Genomic DNA, 25,273 nt, shown 5'->3' with positions numbered 1-25,273 from the left:
GTTGATTTTCTGTCTGGATGGTCAACTCATTGATGTTAAGTAGGGTATTCAAGTCCCCTACCAAAACATGTATTTTTTAAGATGTTATCACTGAAGTGTAACTCTTCCAACAAATCCACAGAAAAGCACTCATCATGTTTTGTTTTGTTAAAGATTTTATTTATTTATTTGACAAAGAGAGAGAGAGAATACATAGGCATGGAGAGCAGCAGGCAGAGAGAGAAAGAGGCTTCCCGCCGAGCAAGAAGCCCCACGTGGGACTCAATCTCAGGACTCTGGGATTATGACCTGAGCTGAAGGCAGACTCTTAACCAACTGAGCCACCCAGGCATCCCTGATCATATTATTTATTCAAACAGCTACTACCACTTTCACTTAGCAATAGGTTGTTTATTGCAGCAGTAGTGTATCACCATTTTTATAAAGATTTTCTTCTACATCGCCCTCTACAGATACAAAATACCAATTCAGAACAGAAATCTAGGAACCATATACACCATAGGCAACAACAATTGTGAAGGGCCTCATAAGAAATCCATCTCCAAGGAAAAAAGGCACAACCTTGAAGACACAATCCACAGAAGCCTCTCACAAAATTAATCAGCTCGCTATTAGTATTACTATAAGAAAGATAACTAAGAAAACTAACCATGGACAGTAACAAATAAAAACCTAGTGGTTCTAGAATTACCAGTATGACATCATAAGCAATTAAAGTATCATTATAAAAATTATTTCTTAAGAAGTACAGAACAAACTACCAAGAGTATATAATTGAAAATGTGACTATGCAGAAGTAAGGTAAATACAGAAATAAAGTGAAACACTTACTGCCAAAGCCTTGGACAGTTTGGCTCTGAATTCATTCAGGACGATTGCCACAATGTCTTTAAGCGGTACATAAGCGAAGCCACTTTCCAAATAGACTTTCCTTCCTCGGAATAAATCCAGAGCATCAGCAAAAGGGATCTGAATTCATAGTGAAACAGGGAAAATAAGTCGGTACATGTCATGAAATCTCCCTAAATCTTCCTAAGTACTAAGTCTAAATAAACAAAATTCTTCCTATAAGAAATTAATTTGTCCCAGCAGATCAAAAATTAACAAACAAAAAACCAATATATAATCCTTAAAACTAAATAACAAACATTAGGAAGAAATGACAGTCCAAAAATGTGCTCATTTCAGAGTAGATGCTTTGAAAAATAATAATAAGTTAGAATGCGTTATTTTTATTCTTAACTCATGAATTTACAAATTATAATCTTTAGGATTTTAAACACTCAAGTCAAGCCCACTAAGCGCGTTGTATTCCCCTCATATGACATATTCCACAATTTTACTCTGTATCAATTATGTATATACAATATGTTCAATGACGAAAATTACTAGTAATTCTAAATTTCTTCATCTGTTTCCATTATTTCACTAGAAAAATACATTAGAAAAGTTAATCTCAACACCAAGAAATGAAAATAAAAACTGCTCATTTCCACTACTGAAGTACTTACCAGTAAATATCATTTAAAAACAATACTCCACTTGCATTTTTTTTAAATCCTGAGAACTACCCTAAAATTTTATGATATGAGAACACAGTATGAGTAAACTGAAAATCATCCTTACTCTCCCATACAGTTTTTTTTAAATGTGGTAAAAAATTAGGTGAAAGAAATGATCCCCAAATTACCTAGTCACCCAAGTTTTAGAGAAGAGTTAAATCTATATGCCTGGGGCACCTAGGTGGCTCAGTGGGTTAAGCCTCTGCCTTCAGCTCAGGTTATGGTCTCGGGGTCGTGGGATTGAGGCCCTCATCTGGCTCCCCGCTCAGCGGGGAGCCTGCTTTCCCCACTCCCTCTGCCTACCTCTCTGCCTACCTGTGATCTCTTTCTCTGTCAAATAAATAAATAAAATCTTTAAAAAAAATAAAAAATAGATAAATCTATATGCCTAAGAGGCACCTGGAGAGCTCACTTGGTTAAGCATTCAGCTCTTAGTTTCAGCTCAGATCATGATCTCATGGGTCATGGGACTGAGGTGAGTTGGAGTCCATGCTCAGGGGGAGTACGCTTGAAGATTCTCTCCCTCTGCCCCTCCCCCACACTCTCTCTCTCTCAAATAAATAAATCTTTATATATATGCCTAAGATTTTTCTACATATCCAATAATACCACCCGATAAACAGATCATGTTTTTTAAAAAAACATATCTATGACTACAACACAGTCCTAAAGAAGCTCATCACTTAATTGAGAAAACAAGACAGACACACGTGGAAAGTCAAACAGTTCTGCGGGGTGGTATGTGTATGACACAGCAGCGAACAACAGTTACACAGAACATACTGGAGGAGGCGGTTAGAGGGTTTATTTCAATGATCCAGGCAAGAGATGGGGATAGTTTGGAAGCAAGAGTTCTAGTCCAGACTCTGTGACTGACCAGACTTATGATTTCTATATATTTAATGAATGCTTCTAAATAACAGCAAGGAAGGGGAGAGAGATGGTATAAATGACCCTTAGGTGTTCTTTAGCTCTAATATTCCATGATTCTAGTTTATTAAGGTGGTCACAGTGGAAACAAAAATGCCCAAGGAGAAGCAAAAAAATGATGTGAAGAGAGAGTAATAGGAAACGTGTGGTGTGGGGAGAATAAATATTGATTCCCATACTCTACATTTGGAAAGCTGACTGAATGATGCCCTAAATGGTAGAAACAGGGAAGTCGAAATAGGGAGCTAATGCGGAAGCAGGATTTTAAATTACTGGCACTCACTGACAATAATCAGTACATGCTTTTCAAAGGAAACTGTGGTGTTGCAGCTATCAAATTTTTAAAATTAATTTCAGCTCCACCCCTTCCCCTTCTGGAATTATTCAATCCAAAAGCTATTCAATGGGTTCAAGCAGGGTAAATATCTGTGCTGAGGAAAAGAGGGCAGCAGAGATGGCCCACTTCAAGATGCCAAACCCTGAGTAGTTGTTAAAGAAGGTTTGTCAGGGGAGAGCAAAAGGGCAGAAAATGCCAGGGCCCAAATGGAATAAGAAAGAGTCTAGGTGGGGAAAATGGTCCAAGCATGGCACCAGAGCCCAAGAGTGGTGAAAAGGCTATCATGCTGAGCAATGATCCAGAACAAGGTGTTGAAGCCCAGTGGGTGAAGAGAGTGTCCCTGCAGGGGCAGCTCAGCATGGGGAGTCGAAGCCTACATATTTTTTTTTTTTTAAGATTTATTTATTTATTTATTTGACAGTCAGAGATCACAAGTAGGCAGAGAGGCAGGCAGAGAGAGAGAGGGAAACAGGTTCCCCACTGAGCAGAGAGCCCGACGCGGGGCTCAATCCCAGGACCCTGGGATCATGACCTGAGCCGAAGGCAGAGGCTTTAACTCACTGAGCCACCCAGGCGCCCCTAAGCCTACATATTTTGAGAAGAGTATTCCTTTAAGAGAATGGCCTGCTTTGGTGGGGTCAATCTAGCCTAACCAGAGTCTAGTCTAGTCTAACCAAATAAGGTTAGACTAAGTAAGGTTAGACGGTGTGTAGACTCTGTGGGACAGGCCGGCACAGACTGTTGGCACATCCTCAGAGGGGGTGAAGATGAATTCTGCACAGGAGACGGAGAAGAAGAGGGAGTAGTGACCAGAGGCTATACGATTGGGTTTATTAACTATGTATATAAAGCTCAATGGGATATATTTAATAAAACTTGGGATGTATTTTAAAAGTTTACATACCTTATAAACTGACTCCAACTCCAAGTCTACCTTAGATCCACTCAAACTGGGTGATGAAGCAAGAATCTCTGGTTCTCGGAGCTTCTTCTCTTCATCACTTATCTAAAAGGAAATAATTTTATACAATTTAAAAAATTAAAGTTCTTAAAAAAAAAAGAAATTAAAAATCTTCATTCAGTTTCAATAAAATACTTTCCTGTTCTAGTAAGGATTCAATACTTTTATAAAATTTTAAAGTCCTGGGGGCGCCTGGGTGGCTCAGTGGTTTAAGCCGCTGCCTTCGGCTCGGGTCATGATCTCAGGGTCCTGGGATCAAGTCCCACATCGGGCTCTCTGCTTGGCAGGGAGCCTGCTTCCCTCTCTCACTCTCTCTGCCTGCCTCTCTGCCTACCTGTGATCTCTCTCTCTCTGTCAAATAAATAAATAAAATCTTTAAAAAAAAAAAAAAAAATTTTAAAGTCCTGGTATCTCAAATCATTCCTAATATAAGTAATAACTCATTACTATCATTAAGAAAGCCAAAATATGAAAGAAAATTTAAATTCAATATACATTAAAATTTCTACTCCACCATTTTCTGAGAACATATGATAAACAAACAAAAAAACCCAAAAAGTATTACAACAGGTAATTATAATTATAAGGTTAGGGGTGCCTGGGTGGCTCAGTTGTTAAGTGGCTGCCTTCAGCTCAGGTCATGATCCCAGAATGGAGCCCTGCCTCAGGCTCCCTGCTCCATGGGAAGCCTGCTTCTTCCTCTCCCACTCTCCCTGCTTGTGTTCCCTCTCTCGCTGTGTATCTCTCTATCAAATAAATATATAAAATCTTTTTAAAAATAAATAAATAAATAAAAATTTAAAAAATAAAAAAAAACTCAGGTTAACATAGACTAAAAATAGTCTACAGGAGCATAATAGTCTAAATGGGAACATGATTCCAATTCAAGAGTTATATTAATTTATTACATTATTTGCAATTAAAAGTGGTTTAACATATTTCTCAATTTTCTAGCCATACAAAACAATTTCAAATTTAAAACACCAGCTTTTCGGGGCACCTGGGTGGCTCAGTGGGTTAAGCCACTGACTTCGGCTCAGGTCATGATCTCAGGGTCCTGGGATCGAGTCCCGCATCAGGCTCTCTGATCAGCAGGGAGCCTGCTTCCCTCTCTCCCTCTCTCTCTGCCGGCCTCTCTGTCTACTGTGATCTCTCTCTCTGTCAAATAAATAAATAAAATCTTAAAAAAAAAAAAAAAAAACCACCCGCTTTTCTAGAAACATCTGTAGATCTACTATCTCAGACTGATTACATCTTTAAAAATAAAAAGATTGATCTGACTAGATAAAAATTTCAAAATTCTAGAGAAAAAAATATCTGTAAATGAAGATAAAATATAAATCAAATATTGAGGGGAATACTTAGATCATTTAAGATCCAGGTTACGCTCAATAAGCCCCAAGATAGTAGGAGGATGTTAAGTACTATAATCTAAAAGCAAAATACACACAATAATCATGTAAGTGACAACAATAAAAGTAAATTAAAATTACACTCTTTTATAATTGTCAAGATGATCAGAGAAGAGCTTTGTAACTTTTCTGATCACTTTTTTTTTAAGATTTTATTTATTTATTTGACAGAGAGACAGTGAGTGAGGGAACACAAGTAGTGGGAGAGGGAGAAGCGGGCTTCCTGCCGAGCAGGGAGCCCAATGCGGGGCTCGATCCCAGGATCCTGGGATCATGACCTAGCCAAAGGCAGACACTTGACTGAGCCACCCAGGTGCCCCTTCTGATCACTTTTATAGTCATCTATGTTAGTTAGGATTGGTTAAGTTATGGTGCAATAACAAAGAATTTATAAATTTCAGTGGCTTAACAAAGAGTGGTATTTCCTGCTTTTCTCCATGTTCAGGAGGAGTGGTGGGGAGGCAGCGGCAGGAGCAGGAATGCTTCACTATCAGTGGTTCTCACCAAGCAACCAGATGCCTGAGGGAGGCTCCAATCTCCTGCATGGTAAGCATAAGGAACAAGAATGGCAAACTGGTTCTTCCTAAGAGTTATGTAGGTCAATTCCACTTACATCTCATTGACAAAAGTGTATCATTTTTTTTGCATGCTATCCTCAAAGGAGCAGGGAAGTAATTCTATTACTTGCCCAGAAAGAAGAGAACCCAAATTTACTGGTGAACAGTATCAATGATTACAGCAATCCATTCTTCTAGTCACCAATTTAGAGTTCACTCAACTTATGATACAAAATACATTCACTCCTATCACAAGTGAGACAATCTAAAAGCTCTATACAGTAACGGCATTAATCTCAAAGTTCAGTATCCATGGGTGATGCTTGGTAGTCCCTATATGAGAAGATAAAGCTGCTCGTGTCCTCTCCACTTAGACACACACACACAAAACACCCTCCTCACACACACTCAATAAATTGTGCTACAATAGGGACAGAATAACCATGGTAAACATTCCTATTTAGAAAGGGGAAGATGGGGTGCTTGGGTGGCTCAGTGAGGTAAGCATCCCATCATTGATTCTGGCTCAGGTCATGATCTGAGGGTCCTGAGATTGAGCCCCACCACTGGGTTTTGAGCTGAGCATGGATCCTCCTTAAGATTCTCTCTCTCTCCCCCCTCCTGTTGCTCTTCCCCTCTTGCAAGCATGCACTCTCTCTTAAAAAAAAAGCGGGGGGGATGAAGAATGGGGAGGAGAGTAAATTAAAATAATAATGCAGTATTAGTTTATACCTATTAAAAGGCAAAAAGTTCAAAGATTTAGAAAATACAGTGTGTGGAGGGCACTTTGACAATACATATCAAAAACAACTTAAAACAAGCAGACCCTAACAATTTCACTTCCAGCATCAGTCTGAAGTAAATAACAGGAGAAATACATACACAGGAACAATTTCTTTTCATCACAATGTTATTTACAATAAGAAGAGAAAAAAAAAAAAAACAATGTCCAGAAACAGGTATGTAGGTAAGTAAATTTCAGTAGAACTTTAAGTTTCAATAAAGCAAGCCATATTATTCAGATCAACCTCTCACAAAAAATCAAAGAAATAACGAGAAAAAAAAATTTTTAAGATTTTATTTATTTGACAGACAGAGATCACAAGTAGGCAGAGAGGCAGACGGGGGCTGGGGGGAGCAGGCTCCCTGCTGATCAGAGAGCCTGATGCGGGACTCGATCCCAGGACCCTGAGATCATGACCTGAGCCGAAGGCAGAGGCTTAACCCACTGAGCCACCCAGGCGCCCCAGCAATGAGAAAATTTTTAAAAGCATCTTCTTTAGGGGAAACTGGGTGGCTCAGTCAGAGCCACTCAGGAAACTGGGTGGCTGAGCCTACAGCTCAGGTTATGATTCCAGGGTCCTGGGATCAAGCCCTGCAATGAGGTCCCTGCTCAACAGAGAACCTGCTACTCCTTCGCCCTCTGCCCCTCCCCCTGCTCATGATTGCTCTCAATCTCTCTTTCTCTCTCAAATAAATAAAATCTTTTAATAAGTAAATAAATAAAAGCATCTTCTTTAAAACACAGATTAATATATATATATAAACTCAAGCTCTGAGTGAGTTTGTATATATGGAGTGGAGTATCTAACAAGAAATCCTCCTGCTCAAATGTCATCAGTGAAATCCCAAGCCTTGAACTTCTTTTAAGGTGGTCCCTGAATCAAATACCCCCAGACAGCTGGCATAAGCAAACTCAAATCCCCTATGAAGAAAAGCACATTCCAGTATGCCTCAAAGGATTCCTGAAAACTCGTCTTCAAATACAATGTCAAGCATATTGTATTTTATAACAAGGCTCACAATTAAACATCACTTCATAACTAACTTCATAACTAACAATAAGACTCAAAATATATAGATAATAACTATATTAATATGTATAAAGAAATAAAAGACAAATACGATGGTAGCTGGGGCTCTTGGGTGGCTCAGTTGGTTGACCAACTGCCTTCAGTTTGGGTCACAGTCAGTCTCGGAGTCCTAGAATCAAGCCCTGCATTGGGCTTCCTGCTCAGTGGAAAGTCGGCCTCTCTCGCTCTCTCCCTCTGCCCTTTCCCCCTGCTTGTTCTCAATCCCTCACATAAATAAATATAATCTTTTTAAGAAAATGATTTTTAAAAAGATTTGAGGGGCACCTGGGTGGCTCAGTTGGTTAGGCGGCTGCCTTCAGCTCAGGTCATGATCCTGGAGTCCCTGGATAGAATCCCACATCGGGCTCCCTGCCCCGCAGGGAGTCTGCTTCTCCAGCTGACCTCTCTCCTCTCATGCTCTCTCTCTCTCTAATAATTAAATAAGAAAAATATTTTTAAAAAAATAAATAGGGGCACCTGGGTGGCTCAGTGGGTTAAGCCTCTGCCTTCAGCTCAGGTCGTGATCTCAGGGTCCTGGGATCGAGCCCCGCATCGGGCTCCCTGCTCAGCAGGGAGCCTACTTCCTCCTCTCTCTCTCTGCCTGCCTCTGCCTACTTGTGATCTGTCTGTCAAATAAATAAAATCTTCTAAAAATAAATAAATAAATAAATAAAGATTTGAATAGTGGTTGCCTTTTAGAGAGCAGGAACAGGGATTTTCTGGAGCATGAGGAGACTCTCAGGGTTGATAGTAATGTTCTGTATCTTGGCGAGTTTGAGCAGCACACACTTACGTGTTTGTCAAAATTCATGAATGGTATACTTAAGAGTTGTGCCTTTCATTGTACGTAAGCTTTTCCTTAAATAAAAAGAGAACTGTTAACAAACATTGAACTCTAGCTTTCTTTCTGTGCCAGTAGCACTCTTGCAAACATGGTAAACATTCCTAAAACCTGCTGGACCTTCAGCAAGAACTGCGGTAAGCACCAACTCCACAAAGTGATGTAGGACAAGAAAGGCAAAGATTCTTTTTATGCCCAGGGAAAGCAGCTTTATGATAGGAAGCAGAGTGAGTAAAGTGGGCAGGTTTTCCAGAAAAAGGCTAACTACAAAGACGGTGCTGAGGCTTGAATGTGTTGAGCCCAACTGCAGTTCTAAGAGAATGCCATTAAGCGATGCAAGCATTCTGAACTGGGAGGAGATAAGAGAAAGGGCCAAGTGATCCAGTTCTAAGTTTCATTCTTTGTTATATTATGAAGACAATAAAAGCTTGAGGTTATATTCAAACAAACAAACAAGCATTAAACTCTAGTTAAGGACATGCAGGCTGTAGTATCTGGTGGGAACTGTACCAATTTTGAAAGAGACTTACTCTGAAATGGATAAATACAGTAATGGAAAGTAAGTGATAAAACAAGTACAGTAAAATGTAAACTACAGAACCTAGATAGTGAGTACATACAGATATTCACTGTAAGAGTCTTTCAACTTTCCCATATGTTTGGAATTTTTCACATTACAATTTTGGGAGCAAAATAACACAATGAAGATACTATTATATACTCACCAGAACTAAAATTAAGTTGGACAACATAGATGAGTGTGTAGAGCAATGGGACTCTCATACTGACAGGAACACCAATTTGTATAAACATTTCAGAAAATCTGGCATTACTTCATAAGTTGAAGATAAACATATCCCATAATCAGGTAGTTTTTCTCCTTAAGTATATACATTAGAACAGAGTCAAACCAACTTCTTCAAGAAAAAGCCCAACAGTTAAAATTTTAGGCTTTGCAAGCCACAAAGTCTCTTTCACAAGCACCCCAAGTACATAGTTTGTCCTTATGGCAAGAAAAGAGACACCTGTAAACAAATGGATATAGCTGTGCTAAAATAACACTGTATTTACAAACTCTGAAGCTTATATTTCTTTTAAGAATTTTCCTTTGATAAGAAATGTTATTTTAATTTTTTTCAACTACTTAAAAATGTAAAAATCAATCTTCACTCACAGATTATGCAAAAAAAGACAGCAGAGAGAATCTGGCCCATGGCCCAAATTTTGCTGAGCCCTACCCTAGAGCAATGGATTTTAAGAAGTACTATTATAATCACCTAGAAGGTTTTGTAAAATAGAAATGGCTGCACTCCACTCCTAGAGCTTCTGATTCATTATCTCTGGGGCAGGTCCCAAAAATTACCTCTCTAACAAGTTCCCCAGTGATGGGAATATTCCAATTCTCAGACTACTGCCCTAGAGAAGCATACAAAGAAACATGAACAAGCATTATTTACATAATCATGAAGCAACATTATTCATAACAGCCAAAACTAAAAACCCAAAAATGTGTTGAAAGCAGAATAAATATAGTACATCTGTAGTATAGACTATGGCAGAGCAACAAAAATAAATAATTTCACATGATATGCGTAAGTCTTTTTTGTTTTTTTAGATTTATTTATTTATTTATTTGATAGACAGAGATCACAAGTAGGCAGAGAGGCAGGCAGAGAGGGGGAAGCAGGCTCCCCGCTGAGCAGGGAGCCCAATGTGGGGCTCGATCTTAGGACCCTAGGATCATGACCTGAGCCGAAGGCAGAGGCTTTAACCCACTAAGACACCCAGGCGCCCCTGATATGCTTAAGTCTTAAAAACATATTAAGCGGGGCGCCTAGGTGGCTCAGTGGGTTAGATCCTCTGCCTTCGGCTCAGGTCATGATCCCAGGGTCCTGGGATCGAGCCCCACATAGGGCTCCCTGCTCAGCGGGGAGCCTGCTTCCCCCTCTCTCTCTGCCTGTCTCTCTGCCTACTTGTGATCTCTGTCAAATAAATAAATAAAAATCTTAAAAAAAAAAACATATTAAGCAAAACAATACAGATACAAAATAAAACATACTTCATTGTTCCATTTATATAAAGTTTTGTCTTAATAAGGAAAATTATACTGTTTAGGAATGAATACTCAGGTGGTCAACTCAAGGGGAAAAAAGTAAGGAAGTGATAACCATAAAGTCAGATTTCAGGGGTTTCCTCTAGGAGAAAGAAGACAATTGGCTGAGAAAGAGCACAAGAAGTCTGAAGAGTAACAGCAATGCTATTCCTGGATGACAGACTTAATAATCCACTAGGCTGTATGTTTTTGTTGGACATATTTTCTGGATATGTGTTAAAGTTTTTACTTTTTAAAACATTTTTTTTAAGATTTTATTTATTTATTTGACAGACAGAGATCACAAGTAGGCAGAGAGTCAGGCAGAGAGAGAGGAAGGGAAGCAGGCTCCCTGCTGAGCAGAGAGCCTGATGCGGAACTCAATCCCAGGACCCTGGAATCATGACCTGAGCTGAAGGCAGGGGCTTTAACCCACTGAGCCACCCAGGTGCCCTAAAACATTTTAAAGAAGTAAACAAAAGTGAACTGTGTTGTAATGAAATACAATAGTAAAATTCTTAAAATTATGAATACTTATGATTACTGTTAAAGAAAGATATCCATGAAATTTACTTTTTTTTTTACTTTTACTGTTAGGTAAAAGTAAATTAATACAATTAGGTGAGGACAAATTAAAATAAACCTTTAAGAGATTCCATGTCTGTATTTGTGTGCCTAAGTTTATGGGTTTAGACCAGAAAGTTTAGACCGAAGTAAAACTGTGTAACTCTGGATAAAGGGACTATAGATCGGGGTGCCTAGGTGGCTCAGTCAGTCAAGCGTCTGCCTTCAGCCAAGTCCTGGGATCAAGACCCTCATCGGGCTCCCTGCTCAGCAGAGAGCTTGCTCTCCCTCACCATCTGCCTGCCGCTCTGCCTACTTATATGCGCTCGCGAGCTCTCTCTCTCTCTAATAAATAAATAAATAAAATCGTCTAAAACAAAAGGGGGAGGACTACAGATCATTTTTATTTTCTTCGTTACACTTGCACATACTTTATTAAATTTATTCCTTGTGTATTTCATGAATGTTATTGTAATGGTGTTTTTTTTATTCCAATTTCTAAATGTTCACTGCCTTCTTGCATATCCTTTTTACTTTGTTCTTTTACTTCAAAATTTAAAAAACTGTTGGCTAGGGATGCTGGATGGCTCAGTTAGTTAAGCGTCTGCCTTCAGCTCAGGTCATGGTCCCAGGGTTCTGGGATCAAGTGCTGCATTGGTCTCCCTGCTCAGTGGAGAGGCTGCTTTTCCCACTCCCTCTGCCTGCCACTCCCCCTGCCTGTGTTCACACTCTCTCTCTCTCTCTCTTTTTGACAAATAAATAAAATCTTTTAAATATATATATATATAAATGATTTTTTAAAAAAAGAAACCATTGGCTAGCTTAAGTATTAAAGTGGCACTACAGAATCACCACTTTAGGCATGCCTAATGATTTCTATATTTATCCAAATCTGTTAAGTCTAAGACTATCGCTGCTTAACTACTAACATTAGTTAAACTTCTCTTTCTGTTTATTTCCCTGAAAGATAAAAATCCAGCATACTTTGAAAACCTCCTTGAAACGTAATCTTACCTAGAAGGGTATTACGTTGCAGAAATCAGGAGGGGGGAAAAAAAACCAACACCACTCTGGTTGAAGTGAGGCTGGTCCCAAAGAATACCCATCCAACCCAACATCACTCCCTTCCTGCCATTCTGTGGCCGGTTTCTAAAGAGCACAGGCAGAGAAGGCCTACAAAATAGTTAAGTAATTGCACAAATCATACTATGAAAAGAATGATGGCACTACTACTGAAATAGAATCACAGGCTGGTGGACAGCTATCCCACCACCATGTAATGGCTTAAAATACTTAAAATATTTGCTCATAGGTGTTATATGAAAGTCGAAATACAGCAGAGAGAAAGGCAGTCTAGGTGTGTCCACCAGATTATTAAAAAGCCAGTGGAGGTTGAGCCCAAGCATTACCATCTACTAATTACACTAGTTGATACTATTTCATTTAATCATACCAACAACCCTACCAGGTAGATATTATCTTAATTTTACTGCAAAGTAATAGAAGTAAAAATGAAATTGGATTTCCAATTAAAAATTGACACTAAAGTTCACAACACCAAGCAGTCTCCAAATAAAATAATACTCTGCAGGAGAATTAGACAAACATGTAACATGTAAGTCATCAATTAAAATTTTCACTGCAATTCTTCTTTGGTAATGAACAGGATAAAAATACAGAAACTAAAAATGTCATATAACTAGATGTCATGATATAAGTCTTATAGGTAAAAATTTTAAAGGGTGTCACAGCACAAAGATAAATGATTTATAATCAACACTCATTCTACAGTGTTTTAAGTTGAGGCTTAGCAGTAGCAAATATTTTCCTAAGAGGTAACACCAAATTATTCTGCTTCAGCATTTGTTTTCTTTATCTATCTCTCTACTTAATTGGCTATCTACCTTTTCCTTTGCACATCATAAGGGAAATCCTTCAGAATTCAAATGCATGACCAGATACACACCATAGAGAAAATATGAGCAAAAGTACCTATAGTTTAGACCAGTTTTAGAGTCAAACTGTAATTCTCACACTGATCAGCAACTGATAAAGAAACTGATCAGGGAGACATGATGAAAGGAGAAGAAATCTTAATGTCTTCATGAAAGTTTTCATTATTTTTTAAGTGAATTTACAACTGGAAATAAAAAAAGATAAATATAAAAATGGACTTTGAATTTGCCTAATGAACACTTAAATGAACTTAAATAAAATCCTAGTATACATGCTTATTCTCCCCACCATTAATGAAGGTAATCATAACTGACTGCATATACTTTTTTACCCAAATAGTTTTTACTGAATTGGCTGACAAAACTGAAGTTCAGGTATATTAATCCACCAGGGCCCTTTTATAATCACTTATTACAGCAACAAAGAAAAAAATAGGTATCTTTGAACATACAGACACTTTTCCTAATACTCTTTTGGGTTCCAACTAAACAAATCCCACATCAATATATAATGCTAATACTTCTCCAGGGTAATATAGTATCTCCCCTTTCCCTAAACTCAGCTCAAATATTTGTATTAACAATACCACAGGTGTTTATAAGCAATTAACTGCTTGCCTAGTAAATATGAGGGAAGCAGTGGAAGCACACATCACTTTACTGGTCATACAACATAATAAATTATAAGACTTTACTTGTCCAAATAGTCTTTTGCCTTAGAAACAGAGTCAAGACTAACCTTTTTTCATTCAAAAGTTTTTGAATAAAAACTAGAATATTAAAGAATGTAATAGGGCGCCTGGGTGGCTCAGTGGGTTAAGCCTCTGCCTTCGGCTCAGGTCATGATCTCAGGGTCCTGGGATCGAGTCCCGCATCGGGCTCTCTGCTCGGCGGGGAGCCTGCTTCCTCCTCTCTCTCTCTGCCTGCCTCTCTGCCTACTTGTGATCTCTCTCTGTCAAATAAACAAATAAATTCTTAAAAAAAAAAAAAAAAAAAGAATGTAATAAAGGGCACCTGGCTAGCTCAGTTGGTAGAACATACTACTTTTGATCTTGGGGTCATGAGTTCAAGCCCCACACTGGGTATAGGGCTTACTTAAAAAAATAACAATTAGTTCTTTCACTGAAATGAACTTCCCAGGGATGCCTGGGTGGCACAGTCCATTAAGCGTCTCACTCTTGGTTTCGGCTCAGGTCATGCTCTCAGGGTCATGAGATTGAACCCTACATTGGGCCCCGAGCTCAGCATGGAATCTGCTTGAGAATCTTTCCCCTTTCTCTCCCTCCTCTCTGCTCCTCCCCATGCTCACGCTCACACATGCTCTAAAATAAATAAAATCTTAAAAGAAATTTTTAATTTTAAAAAAAAAGTACTCTCCCAAAAAATAGGAAAAAATTTGCCTACTCTTGATTAGATTAGAAATAACAAATAAAATTCTAAGGAATTCAATGTGTTTCTAAATCATTCACCCAAAGTAGCCCAGTGCATTCCAAATCACACAACACTCTATCTAAAATTCATGTCGTTGCTTGTGTTACAGCCTTTCAGTAAATACTGTTTTTCCCTGGTGGATTAAAAAGTTCATCCATTTGTCACACACATTCTAAATCTTCATTTATCAATTTAGTTATAACCAAAATTTAAAAGGCCAAAGTAAGAAAATTCTCACTGAAAATATGATGATTTTACAAAACTTGATTAATTAGTATAAACTGCTACTGACTTGATTATCTCAAATACCTAAATTGGAGTGCCTGGGTGGCTCAGTAGGTTAAGCGACTGCCTTCGGCTCTGGTCATGATCCCAAAGTCCTGGGATCAAACCCCATACCGCCCTCTCTGCTCAGCCGGCGGTCTGCTTCTCCCTCTCTCTCTGCCTGCAGCTCTGCCTACTTGTTCTCTTTCGGTCAAATAAATAAAATCTTTAAAAAAAAAAAAATCTAAAATAACCTTGAGTATTCTCAACATCTTCCTGAAGAGGTATATAAGCAAACTGTTCTAAATGGAATCACATTTCCTGAGTAACTTAAATTACTATTCCAGAGATGCTCAAACTTCACTCTGATTAATTTTCAATTAGCAAAGGCCCTGAACATTTGATCTTTGAAGCTCTTCTCTTTCCACCACTATTCACAGTTCCCCACAGCTCAATTCCTATTATCCATACACAGTCACCAAAGAGTCAGTACCTCTGTTTCAAATGGCATATTGTATAATGGTATATATCTTTTTGTCAAGCAAAAATTAATGGGCTTTAACACTTTGTGTAAAGCTTTATTTTTATATCTTATAATTATACTGTTAAAATTATACTGTTTTACATGCTGCCTTACTAACAGAATTAAGGACTCGGGCTTTGTGCATCCTTTTCTTTTTGATACTCTCCATCAAACCAGGAACTGGGAGAGCAATTTCGCTCTGCCGGCACGCCTAAGAGGAGATTAAAACAGAGCTCTGGTGAGGCAAATGTTCCACACAGTAAACAAGTTAAGAGGCTGTCTGTGTAGACTGCATTGCTATTCACCCTATGCAGACTCCTTCCCTGACAGAGAGTTGTACATCCCCCACCTGCTGGACTCATGCATTGCCATGTGACTTGCTTTGGCCAGTGAAATCTTAGTGGCACGTGTCACACCCAAGCAAAAACTTTATAAGCATGCTTTCCCCAGTTCTCTCCTCCCTCTGCCATAGCAACTAGTAAAATTTCAGATAAAAGCTGCTCGATCAATATGAGTCACAGCTGGGACGCCTGGGTGGCTCAGTTGGTTGGGCCGCTGCCTTCGGCTCAGGTCATGATCCCGGGGTCCTGGGATCGAGTCCCACATTGGGCTCCTTGCTCGGCAGGGAGCCTGCTTCTCTCGCTGCCTCTACCTGCCTCCCTGCCTGCTTGTGTGTACTCTCTCTCTCTGGCAAATAAATGAAAAATCTTTAAAAAAAAAAAAAAATATGGGTCACAGCATCAATATGACAGAGGAAGGCTGAAGATGGACCACAGGAGATACAGAGCATGAACAAGAAACAAACCTTTTTAGTAGTCACGGAGATTTAGGGATCATTTGTTATCACCACCGCACAATCTACCTGACTGGCAGAGTGATCTCTAATGCCCTTTGGATCCCACATTTTGATCAATAAAATATTGAGCACATACTTCTACACGTATTTTTATAAATTACATACATTACTGTGTATTATGTATTCATAACATGCCTTACCCCCCACTCCAAAATGTAAAAAGAATGAGATTTAAACTGTATGAGTTGAATTATTTATTTCCTTCCCACACTCCCAAATGATCATCTTAAGCACACAACTTTGAAATCACTAGTCTATTACAATGGCCTCTAGAGTAAAGATATAAATAAGGCTTCCCAGAGATTTTATCCATAAACTTCACATCAACAATATTCAAATGTTTATAAATATTTGGCCAGAAGTTTTCTATTTGCATCCACATAGCTTTCTCTCTCTCAGACCCTGGTCCTTAAACAAGGATGTACATCAGATCTGCAGTAGAGCTTTCCAAAATCAGATTCCTGGTGCCTCCTAAATCTCAGAATGAAGCCCAGGTGTGTATTTTTCTTAACGATCCATTAGTGATTCTGATGTATATTACCAGTCTAAAGAATAAGTCCCAAAGAAACAATGTTTGTTTGTTTTTTTAAACCTTCATTTGTAAGGAATCTCTATAACCCCCAACATGGGGCTCAAACTCACAAAACCGAGATCAAGAGTCAGTCACATGCTCTACCAGTCAACTGAGCCAGTCAGGCATTCTTTTTTTAGAAAAGAATCATCTTTTCTAAAATAAATCTATCACATCCTGGAAATACCACTACCAGTTCTAACCTTTGGTTTTTTTATGTAGAATTCTTTCTAAAAACACTGAGAACTTAGGTAAATCAAGATGTGATTTACACTGTAATTTTTTTAAGACCATTTTTGTGCTGAACAGAGAAGGAATCGTAAAAGGGATCAGAGTGGAAGAAAGGGAACTAAGGGAAAAGATGATGATGGCCCAAACCAGAGAAGCACTGGTAGAAAAAACAAATGGACAGATTTGGAATATATTTTGTAGTAACATAGATGGACAGATTATAAATGAAGAGGATAAAGAAAAAGACTCCTAGGTTTAGGTTTTAGCCACTAGGCAGATGGTAATGCCATTTATTAACTGTTTTTCTTGATCCTCATTATCCACTGTTACTTTATTTTACTTCGATACATATTTGTCCTCTGTGTCTTGTTGCAAGTCACCTCAAATCCTTTGTGGAAAGGGGCATGACATCAATACATGTAAATAAATCATTTAAAGTATTAAAAATGAAACACACCTGCACAAGCAGGTAAAAAGACATGTTAACAATTCCAACAATATTAATAACAATTATTAATAAAGATTGGTTAATATATCCAGTGTACAGGGGCACCTGGGTGGCTCAGTGGGTTAAGCGTCTGCCTTTGGCTCAGGTCATGATCTCTGGGTCCTGGGATCAAGCCCCGCATCAGGCTCCCTGCTCAGCAGGTAGCCTGCTTCCCCTTCTCTCTCTCTGCCTGCCTCTCTGCCTATTTGTGAGTGATCTCTGTCAAATAAATAAGTAAAATCTTAAAAAAAAAAAAACCCAGTGTACAATGAAACAATTAGGAATCATTTCTTTTACAATGAAATAAAAAATCTGTGGATAAAACAAGTAGAGAAGGCAAACATCCTGGTTTTTAATATTGCTATCACTATTTCCTTTTTTTTTTTTTTTGAGAGAAAGGGACAGAGAGCACAAGCTGGGGGGAAGAGCAGAAAGAGAGAGAGAAGGAGACTCCCTACTGAGCAGGGAGGCTGATTTGGGGCTTGATCCCAGGAACCTGAGATCATGACCTGAGCCAAAGGCAGATGCTTAACCAACTGAGCCACCCAGGTGCCCAGTATTGCTATCACTATTTCTAATAAATATTGTTCTACATTGGTAGTAAGTATTAAAATTTATAAAAGGCAGTTTGTTTCTCAAATGCACAGTGACCTATTAATTAATCTTACTGTGGGGTTTAAAAATGGCTGCAAATTCTTTGACATTCCCATTAAGCTCTAAGCATTAAGAACTGAGATCTGTTCGTCCTCCCTTTGATCTGGGCTGGACTACGACTGCTTTGACTAACAATATGGCATGAGTGATGCCATGCCAGTCCCATGCCTGATCTTTGAGAGGACTGATAGCTTCTGCCTTGCTCTCTTGAAGTCCTGGGTCACCAAAGAAGTCTAATCTCCTGCTTTCAGGATCACATGAAGAGATCCCAGCAGAGTCCAGCCTTCTAGAAGTCCTCACCTCAATACTGAGTGAGCATGTGAGTAAAGCTGCCTTGGACATCCCTAAAACCAAACAAGCTGCCAACCAAATAACCCCAAATGATATCATGTGGGCAGAAAAACTGCCCTGTGGAGAGCACAGTATGAATCCTTATCCCTCAAAATTGTGAGATATTATAAACTGGTTATTGTTTTAGATTTAGATTTTGGTTTTGATTTTAATTTTTCTATTAGGTTTTAGAATTGTTACTTGAGATTTGGGGGTAGTTGTAACGTAGTAATAAATAAACAGAAAATAAAATAACCAAAAACCTAAAATAAAAGTTAGCTTAAAACATGTTTTCTAGGGGCGCCTGGGTGGCTCAGTGGGTTAAGCCTCTGCCTTCAGCTCAGGTCATGATCTCAGAGCCCTGGGATCGAGCCCCGCATCGGGCTCTCCGCTCAGCGGGGAGCCTGCTTCCCTACTCTCTCTCTGCCTCCCTGGCTACTCGTGATCTCTGTTAAATAAACAAAATCTTTAAAAAAAAAAAAAAGTTTTCTATTTATAATCCAATTCCTTTTTTTTGTATTTTGTTTATTATGTTTTAGCAGTCTCTACACCCAATGTGGGCTTGAACTTACAACCCTGAGATCAAGAGTCGCATGCTCTTTCAACTGAGCCAACCAGGCACCCCTACAATCCAATTCTTAAAACATACTTTCTGCATTTAAATGTATAAAAGAGAGCCATATAATAGGGGGAAAAATGAAAAATAAATTGTTAATAATCAGTAAGTTTTTAGGAAACAGAGAAAACAGTAAATAAAAGGAAATAATTATCACTGTGTTGCTATATTAATTTACCAGAATTGATAGCATGCTAAGTTATATCACTTACAAATTCTTTGTCATTTATAATCATTCAAAACATTCAGTTAGAAAGCAAACAATAATTTAATACCCTGAGATTCTAATTAGTATGCTGATATCTCAGTAATTCTGCCAAGCTGATCAATGTAAAAATCAATCCTCTGGTTACTTTATTACTGCCTTTTTTTAAAAATAGCATAGGCACATTTTAATATACTAAAATTTATACTAGAAAGAAAAGATTAATTCCTCATACTTATGCTCATTTCTTCTCTTCTACAAGAAAACCTTTCTCCCTCCCTGCCCCCCTGCAAAACTGGGTGATTTATACACGAATTCTTCAAAGTCTCCTAAGTAAATCAAAACAGCAGTAATTCCTGAGCTGGACACAATAGGACCAGAAACTTACAATCTGCCAGGATACATTCCACCCCATCCCACTGCATCACACAAATATTTTTTCAGCATCTTCCATGAGCCAGGCACAAACTCAAGAGATAACACAACCAAAAGTAAAATGCTACCTTATAAATTAACTGTATTACTTAACCATAGTGAAACTTAGAAAAGTTGACTCTACTAACAAATCTGAAAGCCACCCACAAGAGGAAAGAGCCTGGTTTCCGGCATGCAATGAAAGAGTGAAAGGGCCGTAAGGGCCTAAGTGTCCCCCAAGCCTGATGCCTAGCCCTGCTTACATAAGTTAGACATGGGCAGAATGAAAGGAAGCACACTCACTAAAGTGGAATAGAGCCAACAAGGTGATCCATCCCTGGAACCTAATTTCAGAATCCACCTCAAACTGTCTGTTCAAACAACTGTAGGTAAACTGAGTTGCAAGTCACCAGTGGCACTGCTAGGGCATTGGCTTTGGCTGAAGCTTACAGAACAGCACTACACAGGGTAGCCAGGCACCATTTTTTTTTTAAAGATTTACTTATTTGAGAGAGACAGAGAGCATGTGCCCACACTAAAGGGCAGAGGGAGAGGAAGAGAATCAAGCAGGCTCCACGCTGAGTGCAGAACCTGATGTGGGGCTTGATCTCACCAACCTGAGATCAGACCTGAGCCAAAACTAAGAGTTGGAACCAACCGCGCCAACCAGACACCCCAGCCAGCCAGCAACTATGGCATTAAGATTTATTGAGAACAGCTTGATGCCCCTAAAAGGCAAGAAACCTAGGAAGCCACATAAGGGCACAGAAGATAGAAAGTGTCACTTTCAATTAACCAATCTCAGTCAATCAGTCAATTTCTATCTCTAGTTCTCTGATACACACACACACACACACACACACCCCCCACCACCACCACCACCACCACCACCCACCCCAGTCCTGAACTGGGAAATAGGACTCAGGGGCCAATTTATAGGCTGAGTCACCTTCCAGGCTGATGTGGCCTAGAAAAATGGCAATAACATAGCAAAATACAAAAAACAATGAATAAGCAAAATACTGTTTAATTGTTGATACTGAACATTGAAACAGCAATATTAAGAAAATTTATTTAAAAATTTTGCTCTGGGGTGCCTGGGTGGCTCAGTCATTAAGCGTCTGCCTTCAGCTCAGGTCATGATCCCAGGGTTGTGGGATCAAGCCCCGCATCAGGCTTTCTGCTCGGCGGGAAGCCTACTTCCCCCCTCTCCCATTCCCCCTGCTTGTGTTCCCTCTCTCACTGTGTCTCTGTCAAATAAATAAATAAAATCTTAAAAAAAATTTTTTTTGCTCTATTGCTGAGACCTAATATATACTCTACAAAAGATAATGAGTTAAGTATAAAAATATGGAACCTTAGAGAAATAAGGCACAGTGAATAAGTCAACTAGAAAAAAATATATGCATTATTCTACTCCAATCAGGAGGCTAAAAGCCTGGTAGACACCTGGAGTCAGAACTGAAACAATTTACACCAAAACTATCGAAGAATCTTTTGTTCATTTATTTTCACTTATGTCTTCTCATCCTTACTCTCAGTGGGTATCCCAAAAATAGACCCCTCTGGAGATCTACCAGAGATCCTATACAGTTATTCTTATTTGATTAAGCTCTGACCCCCATCTATCCACTTCATTCATTTGTATATTCCCTCCGCTGAATACATTCCAAAATATTTTCTACTTTGTCCTATAGTAACCAACCCCCACATGCTCAACCCCTTTCTAAATGCTCCCCTATCTCTGCCACCTCCTGACAACAGAGCTCTATTATAAATGGACATAAACTCACTCCCCCCTTTTCCCTCTATTGTGGCCAAGTACCTCCCCCCTACAGATGACTGCTCTCCACCATGAACTGCCCCAAATTCATCCAGCCCTTCCGGTACCTCACTACAGTGACCGATCATCCCAGTTTTTCCAGGACTGAGGGGTTTCTCGAGGCACCAGACTTTCAGTGTTAAACCTGGGACAGACACTCTCCAAACCCAAACTCTGCCAATATTGTAACATCCACCTTCTTGCCACTGCCCTGACTGACAGATAAATCCATATCCCTCAACGCCAGTCTCACAGTCTTTGGCACATTCTGCCCACTCACACTCTATCTTGGCAGCTCACTCTCAAGATCAGAGTCCAGGGACGCCTAGGTGGCTCAGTGGGTTAAAGCCATGATCTCAGGGTCCTGGGATTGAGCCCCGCATTGGGCTCTTTGCTCAGCAGGAAGCCTGCTTCCTCCTCTCTCTCTGCCTGCCTCTCTGCCTACTTGTGATCTCTGTCAAATAAATAAATAAAATCTTAAAAAAAAAAAATCAGAGTCCAATTCACAATTACCCCCCACCCCCGGCAACACACATATACTCCTCCCCACCATACCTCCTCGCCCTCCCTGCTCACTTCCTCCACATCCCCACTACACAGGCTCCTTGGATCAACAAAGTCTCTACCCGCCTCTGCCTTTAACTTTTCCTGGTTTTAATTTTCATCCCCAAAAATATTTCATCCTCCAATTCCATTAATCTACATGCACTCCCTATAGCACGCCATGGCTTTTATCTCCATGTCTTTACACTTTATTTTCCATATCTGAAATACCCTTCCATACCCTCTGTTACTACTAGAAAATGTCTATATAGCTAACACATTATCTCTACAAAGTCTCCCCAGATTTTCTCAGTAGCAGTTACTTCCTCTTCTGTGCTTGAACATGTCGTATTATACTACTTATATACTGTACTATAAGGATTTATATGTGTTATCTCCTCTGCTATACAAACATAAACACAAAAATTTGTTATACTTATTATATTCCCAGCTCTCATCACAATACCTGGTGAAGTGTTTACAAACTGGAATATATAAACTATGGAGGGTAACAATATTCAACTGAAAAAAACAAAGAAAAAGAAAAGGCAAATACTCTGAAAAATATAATGAAACTCTAGAAGACTAAAAATTTATAATCAGAACATACAATAATTCATCAAATAAATAAATAATAGTTATGAAGCTATTCTACCTTTTAAGGTTTTGTTTATCTATTTGACAGAGAGAGAGAGAAAGCACGAGTGCACATAAGCAGGGGGAGCAGCAGGCAGAGGGAGATGAACAAGCAGGCTTCACTGAGCAGAGAGCTGACACAGGGCTCGATCCCATGACTCCAGGATCATGACCTGAGCCAAAGGCAGCTGCCCAACCAACTGAGCCATCCAAGCGCCCTTTAACCTTTTCTTTTTTTTTTAAGATTTTATTTATTTATTTGACAGAAAGAGTGAGAGAACACAAGCAGACAGAGCACGAGAGAGAGAAGCAGGCTCCCCACTGAGCAGGGAGCCCAATGTGGGGCTCGATTCTAGGACCCTGGGATCACGCACGACCTGAGCCAAAGGCAGTCACTTAACCAACTGAGCCACCCAGTTGCCCACGCCCTTTAGCCTTTTAAAAAAATTAGAACCCATCCAAGTCAGTACTCTGTCTAGACAGAGACTGCAAAGAATAGAGTGATGGGGTACAGGAGCAAAGCTTGCTACATCTCCAACACAGCAGTAGATGCAGGCTCTTGGGTTCCAGACCTAGCCATCAGGCAGTTTCTAATTAAGTTATTTAGATCATTTTCTAGTGAAAATAATGAAAAATGGTGGATAAACCTTTTTTTTTTTTAATTAGTTTACAAGGGGCACTGAGGTGGCTCAGTCAGATAAGTATCTGACTCTTCATTTCAGATCAGGTCATGATCTTGAGGTGGTGAGATCAAGCATTGAGTTGGACTCCATGCTCAGTGCAGAGTCTGCCAGAAATTCTCTCTCTTCCTCAGTCCCTTGCCCCACATACACACATGTGAGGTCTCCCTCAAATAAATAAAAGTAAATAACAAATAAAATAAAAATCAGTTTGCAAGAATTAAAAAACTGACAAGACAAGAGGAACTGCCCCTTTCTGAGGGAAATCTAAGCCCAGGAGGACCAAAGCCAGTTTTGCCACGAAGGCATCAGCCAATGGCATCCATTTGTACTTCAGATCCTCAACCTCAATGTGACAAAAGGGTTAAAGTGACAAAAGATAAGGATAAGAGCCTGCCTAATGTTGGATCCTACAGGAGACCCTCCCTACATTAAACTGGGACCCCAAAGGATGACATCCTCAAGGAACCAATGAACTAAAATTGACGCTCCATCTCTCCCCCAACCACAGGAGAATGAAAAGCAGGCAGTTTCAGCACTGGACAAGTCAGGGAAAGAAAAAAGTAGAAAAACAAAGTCTTTCAGAAGGTTAGCCATTCCAGGCACACATCCAGAGTTTTGATGAGCCAGGAAGCCACATCCTAAATATAATTTTTAAAAACTCCTTGGGGCGCCTGGGTGGCTCAGTGGGTTAAGCCTCTGCCTTCAGCTCAGGTCATGGTCCCAGGGTCCTGGGATCAAGCCCCACATCAGGCTCTCTGCTCAGCGGGGAGCCCACTTCCCTCTCTCTCTCTCCGTCTACCTCTTTGCCTACTTGTGATCTCTCTCTGTGTCAAATAAATAAATAAATAAATAAAATCTTTTTTAAAAAAAATCCTTGACAGGTACTAGCCCCAGAAGCCTGGCAGAAGCCAACAGAGTATCTCTCAAGGGAGAGCACACTCATTCTGGGAACCCCCTAAAAGAAACTCTATGAGGGCAATAATCGGTTAAAGATAACCAGGCACACAATGAAACAAAATAGCAGGAGTGAAAACAAACACAAACAGCAGCAAGAACAGACCATACAAATTTTAAATCTTAGAATTATCAGACACAGATTAAAAAGCAATCTACATTTATAGACAACAAAACCTTTTAAACTGACTGCAAAAAAAAAAAATACATCTAACAGATTTTTTCTTTAAAGATTTATTTGAGACAGAGAAAGAGCAAGCACACAGGGATGGAGAAGGAGACGGAGAGAAAGAGTGAATCTCAAGCAAACTCCCCGCTCAGAGGAAAGCCCAGCGTGGGGCTCAATCTCATGACCCGGAGTTCATGACCTGAGCCAAAACCAAGAACCAGACATTTAACCAACTGCACCACCCAGGTGCCCCTAACATGGCAGATCTTTAAAGGAACCGAACAGAACTTCTAGAAATTACAATAGCTAAAATTTAAAACCTAATGGCAGCAGGAGTGACAAAATGGAAGAGAGAAATAAAATGGGAAATGGTTCAAGAGAAATAATCTATAATTCAAAAGATAAAGAATAAAAAAGAAAATGCAGATTTTCACAGTCCAGATGTGAATGACTAAGAAGATCTAAAATACATTTGATTGGAATCCCAGGCAGAGAAGAATTGGAACAAGAGCACCAATCCACAGATTCAAGAAACCTAGTGAAACTTGAGAAAATAAAAAGAATCCCACTATTCCACAAACAGAACATTTAAATCAAGAAGAGGTGAATCAAAATATCTTAAAGTGAGACAATAAGCAAGATGGCTACCTTTTGTGTTGGGGGTTTTGGGGGTTTTTTTTTCTTTTTTTTTTTTTTTAACATTAAAGATCAGATTTTTTTTTTTTTTTTTTAGAAAACAAACAAAAAACTCCACAACTCAAAGGATAGGATTTTACATCTCAAGACAACTCCCACGTAGTAAGTCTACAGTTTACAAATC

The 25,273-nt window shown here is 39.3% G+C and overlaps 1 protein-coding gene across 1 annotated transcript in view; it reads right to left on the bottom strand.

The window, feature by feature from the left end:
• PRIM2 (DNA primase subunit 2) overlaps positions 1-25,273 on the bottom strand; it is a 328,016-nt gene that overhangs the window by 262,310 nt on the left and 40,433 nt on the right. The window contains exons 6-7 of the mRNA XM_080805924.1: positions 3,734-3,835; positions 832-969 (exon numbers count right to left, since the gene is read on the bottom strand). Coding sequence (XP_080662050.1) covers positions 832-969; positions 3,734-3,835 — 240 coding nt within the window. The remainder of the gene's footprint in view (positions 1-831; positions 970-3,733; positions 3,836-25,273) is intronic.

Source organism: Martes martes (genome assembly GCF_963455335.1).
Source record: "Martes martes genome assembly, chromosome: 6".
NCBI lineage: Eukaryota > Metazoa > Chordata > Mammalia > Carnivora > Mustelidae > Martes > Martes martes.
This window is presented reverse-complemented; position numbering and strand designations above follow the sequence as displayed.